The sequence below is a fragment of the Primulina eburnea genome, chromosome 11 (assembly GCF_022965805.1).
Source record: "Primulina eburnea isolate SZY01 chromosome 11, ASM2296580v1, whole genome shotgun sequence".
NCBI lineage: Eukaryota > Viridiplantae > Streptophyta > Magnoliopsida > Lamiales > Gesneriaceae > Primulina > Primulina eburnea.
The window spans coordinates 112320-132793 of record NC_133111.1 but is presented as its reverse complement, the minus strand read 5'-3'; the positions used below and the strand labels follow the sequence as shown (position 1 = coordinate 132793).

Genomic DNA, 20474 nt, shown 5'->3' with positions numbered 1-20474 from the left:
CCAAGATGAAGTCCGACGAGACTCTTAATGAGTTCGATGAGCGGTTTAGTAATATAATTATTGAACTTACTTTTCTTTATAAAGAATATTCTAATCGTGAGAACACATTAAAGATTATGAAAGCACTGCCGAGAGTGCAATGCATGCATTTTAAGTACTCACCCACGAATTCTGTCAAAGCAACCCTCTTCAATCAGGGGTTACTTTCTTGTTCTACGAAGAGCAACGGATTTGGATATTCGGCCAGTCGAGAGTTAGCGAAGAAGCATATGAATTGGTTCACAGCAGCGCCAGATATCAGCCGCTGTTGTCCAGGTGGTGGTGCTCTGCGAAGAGGGTATTGCCTCAAGTACGACCGATATTTAAGAATCAACTGCATTCCATCTCCCAAAATCCACCGTATCGCTCTTCATCCCCAATTCTGTAATTTTGAGCACAGCTGACATAAATCTGGAACCCATCTACAATAACCCACTCAGTGGGATGTGTCTTGAACCCATCAACAATAACCCACAATGGTTGAAATAAAATACTTATCAAAGCCTCAGCACAAATATATGTAAACATTTTTTATCCAAATAAAAACCAAATGGAAATATATAGGATAGTAATTCGATCGCCTTCTTCTGGCAGCATATTTAATCCACAGAAAATAAGCTAAAAAATACACATGTCAAATTCAAGTCGCACTTACAAAAGCAAACTGTCTAAAATATCAATAAAACATGCATAATTTAATTTTGAATCCGTGAAGTAAGTTAATGTAATGTCAACAAATGACAAATCTCTGGAGCCGTTGTTTGCTGAAATTGTAATCTAAATTTCACTTTCCCCTTTCTTTCCCCTCACAAGCAGGTTTGATCAATCTTGTCTCACAACTTCACATGGCCTAAGCCTCCTTTAAATGAACCATAAAGAGGTCGAGATCTTCTGAAACTAAAAATATCTTCTATCTGAACAACGTTTGATTCAGTAGATTGAGAATTATCTGCCTTGTACTCAGAAGAATGCGGGCTCCCATAAACTCGAATGCTCAAACCCTTTTTTTGGGGCGCACCAACTTTGATATATTCGTTAAAGAAATCTATCAGGTCCTTCTGAGTCAGTTGCTTCAGTGCTGCAGCCTATTTTCGCAAAGGTGCAATATGAATTATTGTGAAATCGTGACTCATAATATTAGTCAATTGATTGATGTCCATACCTCGCACTCTCTCCGGTCAAATTTGAAGGTTCCATCGAATATTTCCCTCCAGTAAAAACCAGATTCTTCCTGTAAGTTTTTGTGCTTCTCAAGCTTCATTTCAACAAGTGCATTCACATTGCTCTGTGTCATAGAAACTAAATTTGAATGACCACAGATTTTCTCATAAAAATGCCATTTTGTATTGGCAGACCATTACATATCTTCATTTGAAAATTTCGAAGATAAAAAATAACGAGTATGTCATTAACTGAAGCAGCGGTACAATGTCATTAAACAAAGAAATTTAATTACTAGACAAGAAGGCATCTCTGACAGGTGACACATTAAACTAGCACTGAATATGCTAGGGGCGTCTCAGCTTTCAAGTTGATAAATTCAGAGGTAGCTGTTAGCATAAATATTTTTTACAGAATACCATTAATAGATGTCTAATATGATAATATTTGCTAACTCAAGGTAAGGTTTCCACTCATCACTCAACCTGCTTTCATATGTTTGCAGAAATACTTGCCGATCAACTTTTCAGGTTTCAACATCAAATACATGATCCAAACATCAGTGATTATGATTTCGGTCAAATAAATTCCTGTAAGAACATGTTTGATACCTAAATGTTTAAACTGTCAATTGTGCGACAGCAAGGTATCATAGCCTTTGCTCTACAGCTTCAACAAATCTAGAGGCATGTGCACATAACTATGGCTCCCAGATTGATAAGAGAGGGTTGTTTGTGCCCCCAGAATCCCATATTAAGCCATCAGTCCAGTATCACAGCCTTTCCTCTATAATTCCAACAAATCCAACAAGGCACACGTACATAACTGTTACTCCCAGAAGGATAAGAGATTTGATGTTTGTGCCTCCAGTTAAGCCATTTTCAGTAAACTTCTTCGGAGACATTTATTGCAGGTAAAAGGAGAACACAGAGTCATGAATAACAGCTGGACTACATGGAACAAGTCAAAACATACCTTAAATTCGTCCACAGACATTTCATGGAGCTTAGTTTCAAACATCTTCAGAAACAATTCAACTCTTAAATCAATTTGTCCAGGGCCCTGCCCAGCTCAACAGAAAGAGTGAGATGTCAGTTTACAATGTCACGGATCATGAACTTGTACGATTCATGGATAAAGACAGAAATAAATGATAAACACAAACAATTTGCATCATTTATTCATTTTATACCTTGACAGTGGATTGGATGATAAACTGCAAACCACGAACTCCAGAGTCATTCCTAAAGTAATTCAAGTATTACTTGCCATGGAGTAATAGAGGCAACAAATAATGATTAAAAATGGTTTTGGTGCCATGAAAGAACTAAATGCTTTCTTACCTTTGCATGAGAACAGTAATGTATCCAAGTTGCTCAATAGATCTAAGCTGGTGAAAAGCGGGCTGCTTCGCTGTCAGCGCAAAAAGTTGCAGTTGGGCATTTAACTTAAAGTCATCTTGGTGCACCTGCATGTTTTACCAATTCATTGTACATAAAATCTCGAGCACAGAGGAATTAATAAAATCCATCTTGGCAGTGCAATAAAATTTCAACAACTTTGATAGTATTTAATACCATTTATGATTTACTTGCAAATCTAAGATAAGCAACTCCATCACGTATCTATACGCAACAGAATATATGAAACAACTTATACATTAATCTAGATTTAACTTGAGGCCCTATATTCAAGACATCAAACAGTTGAAACCGAAGCAATTATACTAAAGGGAATCATAAATACGATCAAGAAAAAACACGAATTATGGAGAATCATTATTGGGGCAAGTGGTGTATTGGGACTCGATACTATTGGGGAAAGTGGCGCCTGTCACGGGCCAAAACAAATTGAGCCTGGAAATTTAGCGTTGCCAAGAGTCTTCTAAAGAAATAGGAAAAAGCCTATGCGGGCAAGGGGAAATACAACGTGAAGGAAAGCGAGGAAATGGTCATTCTAAAATTAATTTACGAGTTCAGTTTTCTAGCAATATCTAGGGAATAGAGAGCATCTCTTTGTACAGAGGATATAACTTTAGCCTTACCCACCATCACGGCTACCACGCCAAGGAACAAGGAGAGAGTATTCCTTCCCAGCCTAGGGAAAAATTCCTTTTACCAGCGAAATACACTATTCTCCTGCCTAGCTTCCGCTGCAGATAACTGAAAGAAAACGACGCATATCCCATTCCCTCCAACCACTCCAGCCTAATATCCTCCCTATTTTCAAACTCCTCCCTCTTCAACAAGCAATCGTTTCTGAAATATTTTGGACCTTTAGGATTAGTCCGTAACAATACCGCCTCCTTGAAAATAGCGCTGTCCTTAAGGCCCAAACAAAGAATTTGATTTTCTGCAGATACTAACCCGTCTTTAATATCAAATTGACCCCTCAACGTTGATCCTTCATCCATTGCTTTGTGTTGAGCTCATTGATAATCCACCCAATCCCACAAAATCCTACCCCTTTTGTTTTAATCGGCGAACATACATAATGTATAGGTGTGGGTTTACATGTAATAGGGTAACTCCTCTGAATTGTTGCTTCTTGCCCTTCATACCAAATGCACCGCTTGCCATAACTTGATACCTATTCCCCATCCAAACTCTGAATTATGTTCCCGTCATCAACTAACCACCCCAATCTGTTCATTAAAAATCTTAAAATAAATTTGTGGCTTGCACCATTGCCCATCCCCAAAATATGGGTTATGGTAGATGTAATTGTGTGTGGAACCTCCTCATCATATCATTAAACACAGAGTCACCAAATATACTACTAAAGAGAACCCAAACTCCCGAAGGTTTGAAAGCAGTTGGAGGCTGACGCTTGTGGCAATATTTACTGAACTTAATTGCGTTCCGTAAAGTGATATTAGAACATACAACAGCCTCCCCTTCATCATGTTTAGAGCCGTAAAAACGGGCAAGGCTCTCGGGATAACCCGCACCGTCATAGAAAATAAGTGGGTTGGATTACGATTTTATTGACCCGTTTGAAGGCGGGTCAAAACGGGTAAACTTGTTTGGGTTGCAGGCCGCCAGTTTTTTTAAAATTAAAATTTTTAATTTTCTATTAAATTTTTGTTAATTGATGCATCAAGACACTTACTTTTAAAGAATGCATTTTGAGAATTTGATACTAGTATTTGATGATGTGTTTCAGCGTTCTACTTTTTTATAATTAAGTTTATCTTTATGTTATTCATATTACTTGGGTTGGGTATGTGGTTTTTTAGTCAAAATAAAATCGATGACATTGAAATCTTTATATGATTTGTTTGATTGTATGACATTGCTAATATTTTTGTTTGAAATCCAAACATTGGCATTGCTTTCGTATTTTTAATTGATTAATTTTTTGACGGGTTGACTCGCATATCCCACACCCGCGGAGAGGGCAAGGTGGGTTGAGGATGAGGTTTTTGTAATGACTTGAATCCTTATTTTGAATGAAGTACTAATTAAGAGATAATTAAAGAGTTGTTAATTAATCATTATAAAGAATTGATAATTCGAGATCAACATGTTGGGATTCACCGAGTTTAAAATGGACCACCCAATCTACTTCAGATTACATTATCCCGAGAAATGCAACTAGACGAATGAGATTCTAACACGTGGTAGATAAGATTGATTTCAGATTTTCTGAACTAGTCCGGATGCAGCCTATAAAATGGAAGCTGATTTCATTTGTTTCCTACATCGCTTCCTTTAGCTACTTTCTCTTGAGTTCTAGTCATATACCTTAGGTTTTCTAGTCAGTTTCTAAGGCAGTTTAGTGTCGGGAAGCTTCAGAGCTAATGTTGACTCGAAGAGGGGTCAGTGAACCGGGACATAGATCGAGACATCATCAACAGGCTGAGTGGCTGACGACGAACGCATGTATAATCCTAAAACCTTAAATAATGATTTAAGGATCATTAGAAAAAACTTTGAAGCATGTTTGGCAATTCAGAATCTAGCTTGATAGTGATTTCATTACATTGGTATTGTCTAGGTTCAGACGAGTAAGCTTTCTGTCAGATTGTTTTAGTGATGCACGTGATGTACTGACTGAGATATCCAAGCGTAGTATACACACTTATATGATTTCTTTTAGATTGATTTAGTGAGGTACGTGATGTACTGACTGAGATATCCAAACGTAGTATACACACTTATATGATTTATATTTATATGTTGAATAATACATGTTTTACTAATTTTGGCATATTATGCATGACATATCTCGTTGGGCCTGAAATCTTTTGACATATAACTCGTTTGTTGGGGCCGCTCAAACTTGTTCTGTATTGTGGACGGTTGGGCATCGAGAACTACAATGTTTGAGGGACCCGCAGGCTCTGACGACCCTGGACATTGTAGATCCACGTTTTGATGATGAGTGTGCGAGCCAAAACATGACTAGGGCAGATCAGAGACTACACACTCAGGCGCCTCTAGACTGAGTATGAGATTCTTGACTTGATCCTTGATATCTGAGCATATTGCATTTCACACGCATCATATCAATTTGTATACGAGTACATTCTCGTTTTGAGCGATTGTCGCTCACGTCCTTGTTTTCATCTTCGACACCTCATTCCATGGGGCAGGTCTTAGGTTGGACGGTTCAGACAGCCAGGGCAGTGACTAGAGCAATTGAGTTTTCAGTGGTGATCCAGTGTAGCCTGGAGGTTTTATTTGGTTTTTCGTATTCTCGTGCATGATTATGTTTTCGATATGGTTGCATTAACGTTTAAGACTGAGATTAATTTTCGTTTGGGTTGTAAAATTATCAAGTTATTTGATTTTCGCTGTTTAATTATTGTTATCAAGTTTAAATTTTACATGTTTATCAATCTGTTTAGTAGTGGTTCGGTTAATGACGCTACATTTTTCCAACCTCGCGGGGCGGCCCCGTTAGATATAGACGAGCTAATCCGTTTGACAACTTTAATCTTGTTGGGTAACACATCCAAAATCAGCAAGAATGAGTTTCTTTGCTGTCACCGAGTTATTAAAGAAAAACAATTTTCCGTGGGAAACCAAAGCACAAAAAGATTTTGAGCTTCAACATGTTTTAGTAACAATTCCAGTATTGGGTACTCCTAATTTTCCCAAGAATGCCATCACCATCCCCACCCCCAAATTATATCTCGGCTCCCATACCCACTTCCATCCTCGCTTGTGTCTAAACGGGGAATCCCCATTTTAATAGCCGACAAGTTGGACAATCCTCACCCTATTTTAGTAAATTTTTAGTAAATCAATGTCAGAAAGAGCCTTTACAAAAACAGATAATTGATAAGTTGGAGGTTGAACTAGGGTTCCATCATATATATCTTGGAAGGGCGTTTATTTTCTAAAAGAAGATTGGTAGTTCCACCGGGGCCGGGGCCAAGTTGGGCGAGACGGATGTTGGAGGAGTTTTATACGTTTATTTTATAAAAGAAGATTGGCAGTTCCAATGAGGTCCAGTCGTGCGAGACGGATATTGGAGGAGTTTTATAAAACTCCAATAAGGAGACATACAAGAGCAATCCGGACCATGCATCGGCTATCAACAAAGTTTTTGTATTGGGATGAAACCAGATGTATGTAAATTTGTAGCTGAAAGTGATATTTGTCAGCGAAAAAAATACCAGGCTACTCTGGCATGCTTGCTTCAACATTTGCCAATACCGAAAGTGGTTTGGGAGGACATTGCTATGGTTATTATTATGGGACTTCCAAAATCAAAAAGGTCTGAGGCAATAATGGTGGTAACAGATAGATTGTCCGAGTGTGTTCATTTCATTCTAATGAAACATCCCTGTTCAGCTAGAACTGCCGCAGGATTGTTCGCCAAAGAAATCATATGATTGCATGGGATACCAAAATCAATAGTAAGTGACTATGATCCTAAATTTATAAGTCATTTTTGGTCGCAATATTTTAAGTTGTTCGGGCACAAGTGAGAATGAATTCATCCTACAATCTAGAAACAGATGGGAAAACTGAGGTGTTGAATAAGTATTTGGAGATTTATTTGTGATGACCTCAGAACAACCAAGATTTTGGGCTAAATATATACTCTAGGCTGAATTTTGGTATAACACATCATTTCATACTGCGGCAGGAATGACCCCTTTTGAAATAGTGTATGGAAGGCCCCACCCACCTTTATTCAGTACTTAACCAGTGTTTTAATAGCCCACGCTTTTCGCGGCGCTATTTCTTAAATACCGAATGCTATCTGGGCCATAAATTCAATGGCCATAAATTGGCAGATTTGAGCCAAAAACTACATGTCCAAGCTACGACCCAAAGCTCCCCAAGTCAAGAACTCAACCTCCAAGTATTCAGAATCGATTATAAACTTCAGAGGCGTGCCTTCCATTCCATAGTAGAAATTTTCCAGCCATAGATAGTCTTGATGATGATAGTGACGTAAAGTCAGATGATACCGATTATTTTTAGGTTATGTTGTTTAGTTGTAAGACTTTCTAAATTGATGTTTTTGGTTATTTGGATTAACTTATTTTGGCATGTAAAGATGAATTACTATGGTTTCATCTCTAACTATCTCACTCATTTACTCGTATAAGTATATTTCTATTTCTTTAATTAAATAATTAAATAATTGACATGCGCGAATAGCTTACGCTATACGCTGCACTATTTACGCTATACTATGACAAGACAAAAATGTTACGGGTCTACGCTACGCTTTTTAAAACACTGGTATTTACCCCGTGAAACTTTGGTGGAGGCTGTTTCAAGAAAATTGGTAGAACGGGATGAGTTGTTATGCTAACTCAAATACAATCTATACCGAGCTTAGCAACGAATGGTGCAATATGCTAACGTACATCGTAAAGACATTTCTTTTAAGGTCGGGGATTGGATGTACGTGAAACTACAACCACACCGCCAACAATCGGTAGCCAAAAGAATAAAACTGAAATTATCTGCAAGATATTATGGGCATTTTCCTATTACACAAAATATTGAGGTGGTTTACAAGTTACATGTAATGCCCGAGATTTATATGCTGTTAATCCGAGATTATTGATTTTGAATTGATGTGATTATAGAAGGACCACTCTGAGGCACGAGTCGAGATAGCATGTGCTATTGTATGTGCGAGGGCAGAAGGTCTCGCGCATATGCGCGGCTCATATGCGCGACACGAGCCGCGCATATGCGCGAGATGGGCAGAGAACCTCGCGCATATGCGCTGCCCATCTCGCGCATATGCGCGGCTCGTGTCGCGCATATTCGCAAGCATGTGAAGAAGCCAAGTCCCGAGACAGTAGGTCTCGCGCGCATATGCGCGGAGATGGTGCGCGCATATGCACGAGCTGCTGAGATGGTTAAGCGCCGAGATGATATGTCTCGCGCATATGCGCCGAGGAGGGTCGCGCATATGCGCGAGACGTGCTGCTTAAAGAATAATGCCACGTTTCTTAACCATGCATTCTATATATATATATATAACGAGTCTTCATTCCCTCAGAAACAGCAAGCAAGAACCGAGGAACTCCTAGGAAAGCTCCAAGTTCTTTGAATCGTAAATCGTTGCTTGTACTAGATCCGACCGTTAGAATTTGAATCTGAGTTCAGTACCGTGTTCGTCTCGTTACAGGCTTCGACAAGACGTAAGTTTTCTTATGTTTTGATACGATTTGAAAATATGATATTCAAGGAATCAGATATGATTAATATATGGTGTTCTTGAGATATTAGACATCGTATAATCGAAACCAGTTTGAAGAACGTATACAGTATGGAATTGTTATGATTTTTCAGATTATATCTGATTGAGATTGTACAAAATCTGAGATTATGGATTGTATTGGCTATTTGTTATGAATTGTAATTGATATCTCGTGTTGTTGAGTTACCGGGGATATCGTTATTGTGCCGTTATACCGTTGACATTAATCTAAATCAAGTATTGATCAGAACAGATTGTGATATTAGTTGTATGTTGATATGGTACTTCTCAAATGTTATGCCAGATTGGTATTGAAGATTTCCAAGACAGAACAGAGCCAAAACCCCGATAAAAGAAATGTATAAATCAATGTTAACCGGGAGATACGACTCGAGTTAGATTTGACTCAAGTTTCCCAAAACCACATACTTGTTTGTTATTGTTTTAATACCTTGTATTACTTGAATGTATATGTTTATTCTATTGAATTATAGGATAGCAGAGAATAGAAGATAGATTACGAGAACGAGTCATTGGCAGAGGTGCCAAGTCTTGGGCAGAGGTGCCTAGACATTGGATGTTTGGTTATATCGATGTTGCTTAGGAGTAGATCGACTTCTATTGCAGAGATTCGATATAATGTGCCAACGTCCGGGAACCGGGATCCATAGACTAGAAGTCAGAAATATGAGTTGATTTACAGTTTTATATCATTTTATGTTTTTAGATTTGATACATGTTATTGATAACTGTTATATGCTTATGTATATGTTTCTATGATTGCATGTATACATTGTTTATACTGGGAATATTATTCTCACCGTTGTTATCCGGCTGCTGTTGTGTTTGTATGTGTGCATGACAACATGTGTGACAGGATCAGGTTCGAGAAGACGATGAGAGATCATTATTAGCGTGGAGATTCGGACCCAGAAGTAGAATTTGTTTCAGCACTTGATGTGTAGTGATTGAACCCTAGTTTGACTTTAATGTAATTGTACAAGACTTGTACTTTTATGTTGATGTTTATATCAGACTGATTCTATTATGTTCCGCACTTATATTTTTTTTTTAAAAAAATTTTAGAACCAGTTATTTTAATTGATCCAATTATTCCCAAAAATGATTAAGAAATGAATTAGCGTCCGGGTCCCCACAGCATGTGGTATCAGAGCAATAGGTTCCTTAGACTGAGATAGAAGCTAGTGAGCGGGGTAGATTGAGTTTTCTTCCTTACTTTTGATTGCTAACACGTTTTACTGCTTTAATACATGTTTACCTGATTATCTGATTTGATTGGAAATGTGTATTATTGAGAATGAATCAGAACCGATTCTTGATCAGAGGTAAGATGATCAGAAGGGGACTGAGACAGATTTATCAGATTTGATTGCTAACCCTTTGAATAATCAGATATGCCTCCTCGACGAATCCCAGAACAGGGCAGTACCTCGGCTAATCCGATGGATGTTCAGCAACACCGATGGAAACGCTGCTGAAGAGGTTTCAGTCGTTCAAACCGCCGACTTTGAGAGGCACTGAGACGTCAGTTGACTGTGAGAGCTGGCTAGATGATATAGAGATGTTGTTTGATTCATTGGATTATACAGATGAACGAAGAGTTAGATTGATTGGGCATCAATTGCATGACGTTGCAAAGAATTGGTGGCTCACTACAAAGAGGGCTTTGGAGCATCGAGGTACCGTGATTACTTGGAATATCTTTAAGACTGAATTTTATCAAAGATTTTTCCCAGTGTCGTACCGAAAGGACAAGGGTGCAGAGTTTGCAAATTTGAGACATGGTCAGTTGAATATAGAAGAATATGTGGCCAAGTTCTCTATCTTGTTGCATTTTGCTCCACACGTTGCTGAAAATGACGAAGTTGTTGCTGATCAGTTCATCAATGGGCTGATCCTGAGATCATTACATTGGTGAACACCGGGCGACCGAATAATTTTGCTGATGCTTTGAATAGAGCCAAGGGAGCTGAAGCAGGTCTGATCAGACAGAAAGGAGCTTCGTATGTTGCACCAGCACCGAAACAACAACCATCTTCACCTCAGTTCCACCAACCCCCTCCCAGATTTGATAGCAGCAGTAGCAGCGGTGGAAAGAAAGAATATCTGAAAGCCAGAGGGAAACAGTTTAAGGAGTCAGGGAGCAGTTCATCCAGCTCCAGTGGTTCCCGACAGAGTTATACAGGGGCCTATTGCAGAACTTGTGGCGGAAGACATCCGACTGAGCAATGCCGGGGAGTGTTTGGTAGTTGCAACATCTGCAAACAGCAGGGACATTTTGCCAGAGTCTATCCACAGAAAAGTTACCAAAGATCCCAGGGAGCTGAATCATCTGGATCAGTGGCTCAGCCTGATTGACGATCATCTGCTGTCCACACATTCCAGCCAGCACCAGCCCAGTCACAGCCAAGGCCAGGAGGAAGCCAGACAGTCAGCCAGCCTCCTAGACAGGAGGCCAGGGTATTTGCTTTGACTGAAGAACATACCCAGGAAGCACCAGATGATGATGTTGCAGGTAACTGTTCTCTTTGTGGTTATCCTGCCTATGTATTGATTGATACGGATGCCTCCCATACTTTTATATCTGAAAGATTTGCATTGATACATGCATCGCCTATTGAGTCTTTATCTGCTGTAGTATTTGTCTCTTCTCCTTTAGGGACATGTTTGATATCAGTGAATTTTGTTAAACATTGTGTACTACAGTATGACGAGCATGAGATTGATTCAAATTGTATTGTACTTGGGTTGTCTGATTTTGACTGCATTATTGATATCGATATGCTGACCAAGTACAGAGCTACCGTAGATTGTTTCCATAAGATTGTGAGATTCAGACATGAGATGGCTGAAAAATGGAAATTTTACGGTCTTTGATATCTGCATTGTCTATGACTCGATTATTACAGAAAGGAGCAAAGGGATTCCTTGTGTATTCAGTAGTTGTACTGAAGTCGAGCCCATCACTGGCAGATCTGCCAGTGGTATGTGAGTTTGCTGATGTCTTCCCAGATGAGATTCCGGGGTTGCCTCCAGCCAGAAAGATAGACTTCAGCATTGAATTGGCAACAGGTACGGTTCCTATTTCTAGAGCTCTATACAAAATGACACCGATTGAATTGAAAGAGTTGAAAGAGCAGTTAGAAGATTTACTGGCCAAGGGGTACATCAGACCGAGTGTTTCTCCTTGGGGTGCTCCAGTACTGTTTGTGAGGAAGAAAGATGGTTCAATGAGACTCTGCATTGACTACCGGCAACTGAACGAGGCTACGGTAAAGAACAAATACTCTTTGCCTCGTATCGATGATTTATTTGATCAGTTGCAGGGTTCTTCTGTTTATTCCAAGATCGATATGAGATCTGGATATCATCAGCTGAGAGTCAGAGATTCTGATATCTCGAAGACAACTTTCAGAACCAGGTATGGCCATTATGAGTTTATAGTCATGCCGTTCGGTTTGACGAATGCTCCAGTCGTGTTTATGGGTTTGATGAACCATATATTTCAGAAGTATCTCGATGATTTTGTGATTATCTTTATCGATGATATTTTGATTTATTCAAAGAATTTGAATGATCATGTCGAACATTTGAGAATTGTTTTAAGAACTCTGAGGGCTGAGAAATTATATGCCAAGTTTTCGAAATGAGAATTTTGGCTGAGACATGTTGTATTTCTGGGTCACATTATATCTGGAGATGGGATTTCTGTCGGTCCTAGTAAAGTTGAAGCCGTGCTCAGTTGGCCGAGACCGACATCAGTGCCAAAGATGCGCAGTTTTATGCGTTTAGCAGGCTATTACCGACGATTCATCAAAGATTTTTCCAATATTGCTAAACCTATTACGCAGCTGACTCAGAAGAATGCTCCGTTTGTTTGGTCAGAGGAGTGTGAGTCCAGTTTCTTAGAGTTGAACAAGAGATTAACCAGTGCTCCGATGTTGACTATCCAATCAGACAACTGAAGCCACATGAGACTCGCTACCCAATTCATGATCTTGAATGGCGGCCATTGTTTTTGTACTGAAGATATGGCGACATTACCTATACGGTGAGAAGTTTGAGATTTATTCTGATCATAAAAGCTTGAAATATCTGTTTTCACAGTCAGAGCTGAATATGAGGCAACGAAGATGCTTGATTTGCTTAAAGATTTTGATTGTGAAATCAAGTACTATCCGGGAAAGTCGAATGCAGCAGCTGATGCACTGAGTCGAAAGATTGTAAACCGTTGAGACTTTATACTGTTCAAGTTGAACCAGAGCTGATTTTGAGAATTAAAGAAGCTAAGAAAGTTAATCAGAATGTTCAGAACTCCATTGCGATGGTAAGAACAGGGCATCGATCAGAATATTAGGTTCGTGACAGTGTATTATATGTGAATAATCGTCTTGTTGTGCCAGATGTTTCAGATTTGAAACGACAGATATTGTCAGAAGCGCACAGTAGTCGATTCAGTATTCATCCTAGTGGCAGAAAAATGTCCAATGATTTGAAAAGACAGTTCTATTGGAAACAGATGAAAGCAGATATTGCAGAGTTTGTATCCAAATGTCTGAATTGCCAACAGGTGAAAGCCGAAAGAAAGAAACCAGAAGGTCTGTTGCATAGCTTATCGATTCCTGAATGGAAATGTGATCACATTTCTATGGACTTTGTGACGAAGCTACCACGTTCCTCCAGAGGTTGTGATGCGATTTGAGTCGTGATTGACAGATTGACCTAATCAGCATGTTTTATTCTGTACAAGATGACGTACAGACACGACCAGATGGCAGAGTTTATGTCAGAGAAGTGGTCAGATTGCATGGAGTGCCAAAGTCGATTGTATCAGACCGTGATCCTAGGTTTACTTCGCACTTTTGGCACAGTTTGCAGCAAGCTCTAGGTACGAAGTTACATCTGAGTACTGCATATCATCCTCAGACAGACGGATAGTCAGAGCGGACTATCAAGACACTAGAGGATATGCTTAGAGCTGTAATGCTAAATTTTGGCACTAGTTGACAAGATTTTTTGCCACTTTGTGAGTTTTCTTACAACAACAACTATCAGACGAGTATAGAGATGGCTCCGTTTGAGGCGTTGTATGGTAAGAAATTCAGATCCCTTTGTATTGGGACGATATTTCTGAGGTACCTGAGATTGGACAAAGTAAAGCTGATTCAGAAGAGAATGAAGACAGCTCAAGACAGACATGCCAAATATGCCAATGTTCGACGTAGACCGTTGGTATTTGAGGCAGAAGACAGAATATTTTTGAAGATTTCTCCTTTCAGAAGCGTTATCAGATTTGGCAAGAAAGGGAAATTGTCTCCACGATACATTAGGCCGTACGAGATTCTCGAGAAGATAGGAGATCGTGCCTATGGACTCGCATTACCGCCTTCTTTATCTGGAATACATGATGTCTTTTATGTATCTTTATTACGGAAGTATATTCCCGATACTTCACATATTCTTCAGCCAGATGAGGTAGAATTGGATGAAACTCTGAGTTATTTTGAGAAGCCGATTCAAATTCTCGATCGTAAAGAAAAGCAACTCAGAACGAAGACTATGCCGCTTGTGAAAGTTCAGTGGAGTCGTCATGGCATTTAAGAAGCTACCTCGGAGACTGAATCAGATATGAGACAGAGATTCCCAGAGTTATTTCAATGATGCGAGTTTTCTATTCAGCTTCTGTTATACATTTCTTATTTGATATGATTTGACTGCCTGTGATTTCGGGGACGAAATCGTGTCTTAGGGGGGAGAAATGTAATGCCCGAGATTTATATTCTGTTAATCCAAGATTATTGATTTTGAATTGATGTGATTATAGAAGGCACCACTCTGAGGCACGAGTCGAGATAGCATGTGATATGGTATGTGCGAGGGCAGAAGGTCTGGGCAGAGAACCTCGCGCATATGCGCGAGCATGTGAAGAAGCCAAGTGCCGAGACAGTAGGTCTTGCGCATATGCGCGGAGATGGTGCGCGCATATGCGCGAGCTGCTGTGATGGTTAACCGCCAAGGAGGGTCGCGCATATGCGCCGAGGAGGGTCGCACATATGCGCGAGACGTGCTGCTTAAAGAATAATGCCACGTTTCTTAACCATGCATTCTATATATATAACGAGTCTTGATTCCCTCAGAAACAGCAAGCAAGAACCGAGGAACACCTAGGAAAGCTCCAAGTTCTTTGAATCGTAAATCGTTGCTCGTACGAGATCCGACCGTTAGAATTTGAATCTGAGTTCAGTACCATGTTCCTCTCGTTACAGGCTTCGACAAGACATAAGTTTTCTTATGTTTTGATACGATTTGAAAATATGATATTGAAGGAATCAAATATGATTAATATATGGTGTTCTTGAGATATTAGACATCGTATAATCGAAACCAGATTGAAGAACGGATACAATATGGAATTGTTATGATTTTTTAGATTATATCTGATTGAGATTGTACAGAATCTGAGATTATGGATTGTATTGGCTATTGGTTATGAATTGTAATTGATATCTCGTGTTGTTGAGTTACCGGGGATATCGTTATTGTGCCGTTATACCATTGACATTAATCTAAATCAAGTATTGATCAGAACAGATTGTGATATGAGTTGTATATTGATATGGTACTTCTCAAATGTTATGCCAGATCGAAACCCCGATAAAAGAAATGTATAAATCAATTTTAACCGGGAGATACGACTCGAATTAGATTTGACTCGAGTTTCCCAAAACCACATACTTGTTTATTATTGTTTTAATACCTTGTACTACTTGAATGTATATGCTTATTCTATTGAATTATAGAATAACAGAGAATAGAAGATAGATTACGAGAACGAGTCATTGGCAGAGGTGCCAAGTCTTGGGCAGAGGTTCCTAGACATTGGATGTTTGGTTATATCGATGTTGCTTAGGAGTAGATCGACTTCTATTGCAGAGATTCGATATAATGTGCCAACGTCCGGGAACCGGGATCCAAAGACTAGACTAGATCAGAGTCGAGTCAGAAATATGAGTTGATTTACAGTTTTATATCATATCATGTTTTCAGATTTGATACATGTTATTGATAACTGTTATATGCTTATGTATATATTTATATGATTGCATGTATACATTGTTTATACTGGGAATATTATTCTCACCGGAATTATCTGGCTGTTGTTGTGTTTGTATGTGTGCATGACAACAGGTGGGACAGGATCATGGTCGAGAAGAGGATGATAGATCATTATTAGCGTGGAGATTCGGACTCAGAAGTAGAATAGGTTTCAGCACTTGATTGTAGTGATTCAACCCTAGTTTGACTTTAATGTAATTGTACAAGACTTGTACTTTTATGTTGATGTTTATATCAGACTGATTCTATTATGTTCTGCACTTGTATTGAATTGATCCAATTATTCCCAAAAATGATTAAGAAATGAATTAGCGTCCGGGTCCCCACATTACAGTTGCCAGAAGAATCCAGGGTGCATCCCGTGTTCCATGCTTCACAACTTAAACAATCACGACGAGTGATGCAAGCCGAGAAAAAGTTACCAGAAGACTTGGAGGTAGAAATGGAACATGTGTACAATCCGGAGCAGGTTTTGGGAATGCGGGTGACATAGCACAAAGGGTATTTTATGAAGCAGGTCTTATTAAAATGGAAAGGGTGATCCATGGACAAAGCTAGAGGCAAAGAAGATATACGTCGTCAATTTCCCACTTCTAGCATTGAGGACAAGGCTAACGTTCGGGAAGAGGTAATGTTATGGATTTGGGTTTGGGGGGTTTTATTAAGTTGGGCCAAGACCAAGGTGTAAACAAACTGAATCGGTTCATGAGCTTTTCGAGAATATTTGATTCATATTCGAGTTTATCGAATTTGAGCCGAACTCGAACACGTTCAAACTTTTTTGAGACGAAATCGGGCCCAAATTATTTTGTTCGATAATTTGCAAGCTTCTCGCGAGCCTTTATATTTTATCAATATAATATAATTTTATATTAGATAAATCAATTTCGAGCCTTTGTAGTACTTGTTTTCGAGCAATAGTTCAAATAGTTCGCGAACATGTTCGAATCTTTCAAGTCGAACTCTAACTTTAATTCGAACGGCATTCGAGCCAAAAAATTTAAAATTTTGAGCTTCGAATTGAGCTGGAACTCGAATAAAACTGATTCGAGCCAAATTCGAGCCTTAATTTTTCGTCATATTTGGCTCGATCTGGTTCGTTTACACCCCTAGCCAAGACTGTCAAAATAATTCCAAACCACCTATATTGAATGTTCACGCTAAAAGGGTTAAAAAAGGGGGAATATAGAGTTCGAATGGACTGGATAACGGAATTGAGAAATAGTACATTACTGTAGTTATAGTGGGAAAGAGGGAAAAACATAGGCAGTTATGGAATTTGTATCTTCTTCGGGTGAAGGACTTTGGTCATAATTATATGTAAAAGACTCCTGTTTTTATTGTAATAAATTCCTTAGGACTTTGGTCATAATTATATGTAAAAGACTCCTGTTTTTATTGTAATAAATTCCTTATCATTTCATTTCCATTATTTGATCTTGCTTATTGTCAATACTTGAAGTTAAGATTGTCGTTTCTATCATATATTATTTACATTCTACTCAATACTATAGATGGGTGATTAATATGGAGGCAACAGTTCCTAGATTATCTCCACTAGCCTGGGGGTTACATAACTATTCAAAAATAAAAAAATACAACAATCCTATCTATAAATAAATTTATCTATTGCTACAACCATCCTTTCAGCTTGCTTCTGACCGTCTCCGTGGAAAGACACGAGCTCATTAAGAAATGAAAAAAAAAAAACCAGAACACGTGCAGCCCCATAAAATATGTAGTATCGTGCTAAGCTAACACGGAACAGTGACAAATATTAAATAACAGATATCGAGATCACTTGCATTGGTTCTACTTCACAAAATCTCACCATTTTCTACAAACTTTAAAGCATACCTGAATGTAATGGACTAGAGCGGAATTTTCATCGCTTGGATTTAGTCCTTCAGCACTGTAGAAGTAATTTAATCCTCTCTCAAGCTTAATAATTCTATTTGCCATGTATTGAGATCTAAACAAAGCCTGAGATATGGGATTAGGAGCCTTAAAGAACACATCTTCAATATGCTGCATCATTGTCTCCGCTTCATGTGGCTCAAGATTTCCTTTATGTGAGCAATGGTTAAAATAAATAGGAAATGAGTAAGAAACCGAACCTAAGGTGCAGCAAAAAAAACAAAGGATCAAGCACACTTGAGGATAGAGGACCTGCCGCATAGCATTCCAAGAAGGTCCTTGACATCATTAAAGGGTAAAATTTAACAAGATTATCAGCTTTGAGAAGAGGAAGAACTTCAAGTTCATCAGTCCAGGGCCATGATTGTTCTTGCAGTATTAACAAGCAGTAGTACATAGCTTGCTGATATGGCTGTTGGAACTTCATATTCTGGTACTCTTTTGTGATCAGTTCCTGTTCAAATGCGCACCAGATGGGATAATCAACAAACAGCTTCTGGTCATATATGATTCAGAAGATATGAATGCCCCCAATTCCTAACTCTATAATCCATCTGCTGCTTTTTTGAAAAGAATACCACCGACACCTGACAGCATGTTAGAGAGTAGAGACATACTTTCCTCTCTAATCACTTGAGATATTAGATGAGATGGTCTTTGTTAAAGTTTTTAAAACCAGCCCGGACATTGACAAATCAAAGTAGTGTTAACAGTGGTCGAATCGTCGGCTAAATTCTTGTCAAATATGGAATTAAATATTTTATTATATTAGTACAAAAACTTGTAAAAGCACGTAAAAGTCATAATTTATACTCTAAAAATTATTTTATGAGAATATTTACAACAACTATTATCGATAAATCAAGCATTTAAATATAACATAGTTTGATCGTTATTTATGCTCTAATATATTTCTATCGCAAAAATTTGATAATTCAACAAGAATTTAAATGCATCCACGTAAAGTATCAATCGCAAAGCTTTCAACTCCTAAAAACATATATAGTAATACTCTTTATGTATGTACCAACAAAATCATGTTCTATGATAAAAGATTTTTATACTATCTTGTACATATTCACACATATTAAAAATTTGAAATGAATTATTTTAATCAAATAAATAAATTATTAACACTAAAATTTTACAATCAAATTCATGCCAAACGCTGATGAGAGAAGAAATAAGTGATTTTTATTCCAAGGTTTTCAATTAAAAATCGAATGGATGAAGGAATATGAATGTAAATAAGTGAAATAATTTTAAAAAATGCTTAAAATACAGACCAATCAAAACAATAGGAATTCACCTGGTGCAATTTTCACAATTGGGTCATTGGTTGGTTCCAACACAAAACCACCGGTTTATTCAGGTTTCTCATGGTTCAATTGAAAGCTGGTTAATTGAAAGACTGTCAAATTAACATCCGGGTCACCAGTTACTGACTGAACCGGCAGTCTGGTTTAAGTTTTAAATTTATTCAATACCTTTTGATAAAGAAGGCCAAACTTGATCTGAAAATGCACCCGTCAAAGGGAAAGAAACATATACTCTAAATGCGACCTTGCTCATTTTAACATGGACCGAACTAAACTTAAAAAATGAAAATAGTAATAAGTTGTATGTGAGAAGTAAAAGGCAAAGCAAAACCGTTAAGAAGTAAATAAAAAACTGTGTAGCTTATCAGCCAAAATCCGTAGTTGGTCATGCAAAAGGAAGACTTCAAACAAGTTTGTAGCCATGGAGTAGTGGCTTTGGATTGCTTAAGAAAAAGGGAAAGAGAATCCAAAACACCTACTACAAAATGTAATAAGATAAATAAATGTTCTAATCAATAAGTTTGGTCCTGAGTTCACTTTGTCCAAGTTGTCCACAATATAACGATTGTGCAATTTCAGGTAGGGAAGGGAGTGGGGGTTATAATTCCTTTGTCACCTTCCCTTTTTGGCTTCGAGCCACAAAAAGCATCCTAATAAACTCAACATCGCTCTAATAACTGCTTTCTACCTGCAAAAGTCTTTCCTATAAGAAGGGGAACTATGGCAAACCAAGAAAGTTATTTCAAACAACACAGAGAAGGAATAAGACTACCCTGGAAAAAAAAAAACTAAAATTACAGAATGAGCTCTGTCACATGAATAATTTTGAGATTTATTTAATTTTTTATAGAAATCATCACATACAGATTTGAAAGGCTCCCAATTCACCGTGATCAGAACAAAAGAGCAAGGGATTGGAAGAATCAGTGATGCTAGGTGTCACACAAGGGCAGTGTAATGGTGATCCGGGCAAATAACCTAGAGAGTTGAACTTTTAAGAATATTTTGACCATATGATTCATCATACCTTCATAACTGCGAATCTTTCAGGTTTCACTTCAAAGTTAGCAATCCGTTGAATGACGGTATCCAGTAAGATCTTCAGTTTATGATTGTATCCAACCACAGTGACCTATGAAGGGAAGGAATTATGATGGATAAAAACAATAAGTTCCAGTTGAAGTTGCACAGATGATGGTTAACTTGATATGGTATAGG

The 20474-nt window shown here is 38.3% G+C and overlaps 1 protein-coding gene across 1 annotated transcript in view; it reads right to left on the bottom strand.

Moving 5' to 3' along the window:
- Window positions 1-579: 579 nt before the first annotated feature.
- Window positions 580-20474, bottom strand: part of LOC140804152 (insulin-degrading enzyme-like 1, peroxisomal) — a 55426-nt gene continuing 35531 nt past the window's right edge. Inside the window, exons 19-26 of the mRNA XM_073159986.1 lie at window positions 20284-20388; window positions 18190-18391; window positions 17878-18086; window positions 2544-2668; window positions 2393-2444; window positions 2176-2262; window positions 1202-1324; window positions 580-1124 (exon numbers count right to left, since the gene is read on the bottom strand). Coding sequence (XP_073016087.1) covers window positions 873-1124; window positions 1202-1324; window positions 2176-2262; window positions 2393-2444; window positions 2544-2668; window positions 17878-18086; window positions 18190-18391; window positions 20284-20388 — 1155 coding nt within the window. The 3' untranslated portion in view covers window positions 580-872. The remainder of the gene's footprint in view (window positions 1125-1201; window positions 1325-2175; window positions 2263-2392; window positions 2445-2543; window positions 2669-17877; window positions 18087-18189; window positions 18392-20283; window positions 20389-20474) is intronic.